Genomic DNA, 7015 nt, shown 5'->3' with positions numbered 1-7015 from the left:
AATGGTGAACAGATACACATAGATACCCATTACAATAGTTAAAGAAATTTATTTATTTATTTTTAACTTACTAAAACTTTGCTCACTGTCCAGAATAATTAATAATTTTGTCTGAAAAAAAAAAAAGTGTTATTCAATTGACAACAGATGGCTCAGTGTTATAAATGCGTCCTTAGCATTTGAGCGTATAATCAGAACACAACTGGGTATATTAGTTTTACCTCTGTCTCATTTCTCCTCACCTAGGGCACCTTAATTAAATGCAGCAAGTTTTACCTCATCCTCCTCTAATCAATAAACGAGCTGTTTTTGTGTATTCTGCCACAACAGCACTGCAGAAGTGACTGGGGTGTGAGAAAGAGATGATTACTGATTAACTACAAAGGTGTTTTGGTCTGTAATGATCTATAAAGGCAAACACACACACACATATTTATATATGTAGGCTGATAGTCGCTCACAAGAGCGTCACATTAAATGATAACAGAGGAAATTAAAAATTGTGAAAACGGAAAACTGTTCAAATTTGTTTTACATAAAACACGAGCAGACTGTTTGCTAAGTATACAATAAACAGGCTTAATGAACTTCTTTTATTATCAGTTTATGTCACAATTCTATCCAAATGAGTACACATTTACATTAAAAAACCCCCACAAACTAAATGTCTTAAACTACATAAATGAAACAAAACATGTTATACGACTTACTGGCTGATTGAAATATCTCTAAATTTAACCATTCTAGAATGTAGAATCTGTGAACATCATTGTTTCTCTTTAAATCTCTTTAAATCTCTTTAAATAGTTTCATTGTTGTTTCTCTTTAAATCTGGTTGTGGACTGTACAGCTACCTCACCAACTCCAAATGTAAACCTCATAGTGTACATGTATTAAACCATCACTGAGATGTAACCCAGTTCATTTGTACAAGTATCATATATAGATAGAGAGAGAAAACAGTTTGACTAGCAATTGTTGTAACACCATATTCGTGTTTATAAATGAGGGTGAATGGTCACCATCCCATCTAGCTCATCAGCTCTCCGAGCTCATTTGAGGTAAACATGGAGAGAGGTGTCTGCACATTGTCACCGGTGCTTTGAGTATGAACTGTTGGCAGCCTCTCATTCAGTATTTACACGTATTATGACAGTCGCCTATTTCCGCTGCTGCAGCAAGAGGAGGACACATTGTCACCTCTAGCCAGACGAGGTGGATGAGCCAGTGGGGTATATGATGTTACGATGAACTACAAAAGGTATTTTCTATGACCAGAACATCTTACAAGTCAAACACACCTGTGGATGTAGCTGTCGTTTGAGTATTGGTGATCATCAGGTGTTAATGACGCATCATCATACAGTGGACACCTGGAAAAATGGATAAATACACATCTTATTTTAAAATAAGTTTTAAAAGCTGTTTCCAAAAAGGTAAGTGTCCATTTATCATGCACTTATTATGTTAATTATATTGTCAACTACTTACATTACCATTTCATGGTCATTGCTATTTAAGACTAAATTGTCATATGCATTAAGATTTTTTTTTTTTTTTTTTGGGGGGGAGAGTTTCAGGTCAAACACAGGGATTCAGGACATTGCCTGTAAATCAGCCTTTATTTAAAGTTTGCTGTATTTACATCCACTGGAAAGCCATATAGACGACTGTATCCAGCTAATTGATATATAATATGATGAAGATGAGAGAATCCAAAAAGAACCTGAGGAGGAACTGTACTCGTACATGTGTGGTAATGGTATGCATTCCGCATTCAGATAATTAAATTTAACCTGCAAGTTTATATGGCTACACAAATTTACCACCGTGACAAAGCTGGAATCTTTCGAAGGCCTGATACACATTTTTAACAGCCAAAGACAGACAATTCATTTGTGCTCTTTTGACTTCAAGGAGCAAACAACCACCTGCATAATGTCAATGAACATTTTTTATAAAACTTTTTATAAATATCTGAAAACAAATAGTGTAAAGACAGGAATTTAAAGGATTAGTTCACTTTCAAATGAAAATTACCCCAAGCTTTACTCACCCTTAAGCCATCCTGGGTGTATATGACTTTCTTCTTTCTGATGAACACAATCGGAGAAACTGGCATCGCATCAGTTATGTTTTTTTCTGTAAGTTGAATAGGGAAGGCGTAGGACGTAGCGTAAGCGTTTTGAACTGCGAGAGTTTTACACTTTCTTCGTAAGCTGAATACAGAAGGCGGTCTGGCAGAAGCTAGATATTTTACTTTATAACTTGTTAAATATTGATTTTTTTTTAACACAAACGCATCGCTTCACTTCAGAAGGCCTTTATTAACCCCCGGAGCTGTGTGGAGTATGTTTATGATGGATGGATGTGGATGGAGGCACTTTCTTCAGCTCATATTCGTTGATCCTGCTCACTGCCGTTATAAAGTTCGAATGCGTCAGGATATTTATTAATATAGCTCCGATTGTGTTCATCAGAAAGATGAAAGTCATATACACCTAGGATGGCTTGAGGGTGAGTAAAGCTTGGGCTAATTTTCATTTGAAAGTGAACTAATCCTTTAATACTTTGTACAATACAATTATCTAAACTAGAATCATTATCCATTTTATTTAAATTCAGATATGGTGTTATACTCAATGTCCTTACAAAGGTAAACACGAGGCAGCAACATTACCATTTGAGAGCGAGTTTTGATTGTTTTCCCATTGTGCTTTGCTAAATTATGTTAAATTAAATAATGTTCTGAAACAGATGTGCATAAGATGATGTACATCTCATATACATGTCAATTCAAACGTGTCTGTATTGGCTAGTCCAAACAACACGCATTAATTATATCAAACACAGAGAAAATAAAGTAAATGAAACCCTTTATATCATTATGAGTTTTGATGTGGTTTGTGGGCAAAAGACTTTTGACCCTAATCATTCTACATTCAGCATATTGGTACTAAAATAAAGGGAATGCAAAATGTAAAGATTCAAGTATAAAATCTTCAGTAGAGAATGAGGCACACTAGTAAACAGTAATGTTTCTTATGTACATATGTGACCCTGGACCATAAAACCAGTCATAAGGGTCAATTTTTTTTAAATTAAGATTTATATAACATCTGAACGCTGAATAAATAAGCTTTCCATTGAATGTATGGTTTATTAGGATAGGACAATATTGGCCGAGATACAACTATTTGAATATCTGGAATCTGAGGGTGCAAAAAAATCCAAATATTGAGAAAATCGGCTTTAAAGTTGTCCAAATGAAGTCCTTAGCAATGCATATCCACTCACAAAAACAATTTTTTGATATATTTACAAAAAAATTTACAAAATATCTTCATGGAACATGATCTTTATCTAATATCTTATTGATTTTTGGCATAAAAGAAAAATCGATAATTTTGACCCATAGAATGTATTGTTGGCTATTGCTACAAATATACCCGTGCAACTTATAACTGGTTTTGAGGTCCAGGGTCACATATGTAAGAAAAGGTTTAAGTGAGAACCAATTAAAATTCTAGTGTTATCAAACTCAGGTCTGAGAAATTACTGAGAGTGCTTTAAAAAATTAAACCTTTCTATCTTTCTTACCTGAAAACAGAGTCACAGAGCGGCGGTGTTCAGAACCAGTAATGCAGGAGACGCTTTCTGGTTTTCCCCCTGAAGAATGTATTTGGCCATTCAAGGATCTGATGTTGTGTCTCCCCTGGGAACATGAACCACACTTGCACCTCACAGGCAACAAACCTTACCACAGACCCACTTGGGGGTCATCAGGTATGGGAGGTGGTTCTGATTGTGCTTGTGACTGGACCTCTTTCCCTTATTACCATCCTGGGCAACTTACTGGTGGTCATCTCCATCCGAGTCAACAGTCAGCTACGGACCATCAGTAACTACTTTCTCATGAGTCTGGCGGTGGCAGACTTGATCTTGGGTACGGTGTCAATGAACCTATATACTGCATACATAATCATAGGCCGTTGGACATTGGGACATTTAGCTTGTGATCTGTGGTTGACGCTTGACTATGTAGTGAGCAACGCCTCAGTAATGAACCTGCTGGTCATAAGCTTTGACCGATATTTCTCAGTCACACGACCGCTGACTTATCGAACAAAGCGAACTCCGAAGACGGCAGTGGTATTGATCGCTGTGGCATGGGTGGTCTCGTTTGTGCTATGGGGGCCTGCTATCTTGTTTTGGCCTCATATGGAGGGACGACCATCTAGAGATGAAGCTCAAGTCTGTTCCATCCCCTTCTTGAAAGTACCTCTGATAACATATGGTACGGCCATCGCAGCATTCTACCTACCCGTCAGCATCATGATCATTCTGTACTGGCAAATTTATTGGGAAATTGAGAACAGAGCGAAAGGACTTGCTGGTTTTGTTGGGTCTGTGAAAAACACTACAGGTGTTCTGGATGGGTTGGACAAACAATCAATGCACAAAACCAGTACCAAGAGCAACTTGAGTCGCTCAAAGGAAGGAAATTCCAGAAAGGGACAAGGCTTTGCCAAAGGCATGTCAGTTGGGTGTTTTAATACAACAAGGAAGAAAACAGCAGCAATTTTGCAGAAGTCAGTTCATGAGAGTTGCAACAGCAGCTGGAACATTGAGGATGATAGCACATTGTCTTCTTCCACAGACGAGGAACATGAGCAGAACATCAATGCAAAAGCACCTTCACCTAATCAAGTTGCGATTAAGCTGAAGGACCTGCAAAGTAGACCACAGGATAGCAAGGATGTGCAAGAACAGTTCAACTCATCAGCTGAGCATCCCACTAGACAGTGCCACTTAAAAACACCCAGAAAGTCAGAAAACAGCATTGGCCACCAGTTCAGAGCAAAACATCGCATCAGTGCGATCATTAAAGAAAAAAAAGCGGCCCGGACGCTAAGCGCCATCTTGTTGGCTTTCATCCTCACGTGGACACCATACAACATCATGGTGTTGGCTTCCATTTCATACTGTGTTCCTGAAAAGCTCTGGCAGCTGGGATACTGGCTTTGCTATGTAAACAGCACTGTAAACCCCATGTGCTATGCCCTATGTAATGAGTCCTTCCGGGTCACCTTCAAAGCTCTGCTACTTTGTCGGCGTGGAGATAAACGGAAGTTGGACACAAACAGCTGGAATCGCCATGCCTCTGTGAGGCAGAAGAAGCCTTGTAGTACAGTGTAATTTTTCACCTTATCATTTGTTATTCTACAGTGTGGGTGCTTTTAATTGATCAATGATCCAGATACAGTGCTTCAATTGGCAGACAATAATTTTCTAGGGAATAACATAGGGTTTGTATTGACTCTAAATAAGCCTGAATCAACTTTTACTTTTATATTTGTATAATTAAATTTGTGTGTGCCTCTGCTTTTACATAATACATTGTCATTATGTTAAACTGCTTGATTTTGAATCTTGTCAGACACCAATGAGAAGTTACTTAGCCTTGTGGTCATAGCTCTTTGGCAACATCAAAAGCTGTAATTGTACTTTTTTCACATCCAACAAAAGAAAAAAAAAATCAATTGAGTATAATTTGGAATTGCATTATGTATAGATGGAATAAAGAAAGAAAAAGATCCAACGGCCACTGGAAAATTCTTTTGATGCCATTGTCAATGTGCTTATTAAATAGTACTTTTTCAAAATTGCATGGAATATAAATTTTTAAATAGTAAATATTTTTGTAAATACAGTGTGTTTATAGCAGTGGTTCTCAATCAGGGGGCCTTCAAGATGACTTAAAATAATCTTTTAAATAAACTAAAGTTCTAACTAATACACCCTCAAACTTCTGGAATTCTACAATTTAAATTTTAATTATATTTATTTTAGTTACGTATTTAGTTGCATTTTTGGACACTCAATTTCTGTAAATCAAAAAGGTGGTGTGCCTATTGAATATAAATGAACAGTACAGGCTTTAAACAAGTGAACAATAAGTGATGAACAGTATACTCGAAACAAATCATGTATGGTTTGTGACAGTTTTATTTTTCTAGGGGAAAAAAGTACCATACATCAAAAACAAAATGAACAAATCCCCCAAAAGCAACCTAACAAACATTTTTTTTTTTCAAAAATAAAGCAATACAAAAAAAAAAAAATAAAAAAAATTAAAAAAACAAAAAAACAAAATCAATAAATGGCCACTTTCTCTCTAGATAAACTGTGTAGTTTTTAGAAAGATTCAGGTAAACTGTTATATTTTATATGTGTTATATTTTAATAATAGTTAGTTGGCTGATACCATGAAGCTAAATGATCAAATTCCCCATAATCCTTTACTATGCCTGTCCTGTGAGAGTACAACAGAGTGAGTTTAAGCTAAATGTTATGTGTTATGTATAAACAACCATGTAAGGTAAACATGCAGTAACTAAACTGAGAATGAAAAATAAAACAACGATAAGATCCTGTACATGTTATGAATGAGCAATAATTAATGTATCAGCATCTGATATAAACCTAAACCTTTATGGAGGTCTGCAGTTATTTTGAGACTGAAGACTTACAGAGTACACAGAACTCATCTCAGGTCAATTCATTTCTTCTTTCAGTATACATTTACAAAGAACAGGGTTGAAAGAGTCAGCTACATGCACTGCTCTAGATTTATTCTTTAAACAAAGGAAGTTTTGGCTGGACTGTGAAATGGCATTGTGAAATGGCAATAGAAGACAGGAAAATAGGGCAACATTTGAAGCAGGCTGTATATCTGCCTCAGCTTGCTCTAGGAAGTCAAACTAAGCTCTGGAAAATTTAGCAAATACCATACTAGCACATCTGTGTTGTATTGAATGTAGCACTGCGCCACTTGAATAACCTTGTTCGCAAAGCGCCTTCACTATCATAATTCAATCCTCTAAGTTAAACCAAGTTCAACCAATAAATTCTTTCTTCATTTACTCACCCTCATGCGATTCCAAACCTGACTAATGACTTAATTTCTTCCGTGGAACACATATGAAGATATTTTGAAGAATGTTGGGAACCA

At 36.4% G+C, this 7015-nt stretch overlaps 1 protein-coding gene across 2 annotated transcripts; it reads left to right on the top strand.

Moving 5' to 3' along the window:
• The first annotated feature begins 251 nt into the window (after positions 1-251).
• On the top strand, positions 252-6125 carry chrm1b (cholinergic receptor, muscarinic 1b). Of its 2 annotated transcripts, none has more exons than XM_051893020.1 (2): positions 252-1436; positions 3611-6125. In XM_051893020.1, the coding sequence occupies exon 2, from the start codon at positions 3724-3726 to the stop codon at positions 5197-5199; it is 1476 nt and encodes a 491-aa protein (XP_051748980.1). In that variant the 5' UTR covers positions 252-1436; positions 3611-3723; the 3' UTR covers positions 5200-6125. The 2 variants fall into 2 exon arrangements, with proteins under 2 accessions (XP_051748980.1, XP_051748981.1); XM_051893021.1 differs by having other exon boundaries at positions 252-1762.
• Positions 6126-7015: the final 890 nt, after the last annotated feature.

The sequence above is a fragment of the Ctenopharyngodon idella genome, chromosome 5 (assembly GCF_019924925.1).
Source record: "Ctenopharyngodon idella isolate HZGC_01 chromosome 5, HZGC01, whole genome shotgun sequence".
Taxonomy (NCBI): Eukaryota; Metazoa; Chordata; class Actinopteri; order Cypriniformes; family Xenocyprididae; genus Ctenopharyngodon; species Ctenopharyngodon idella.
This window is presented reverse-complemented; position numbering and strand designations above follow the sequence as displayed.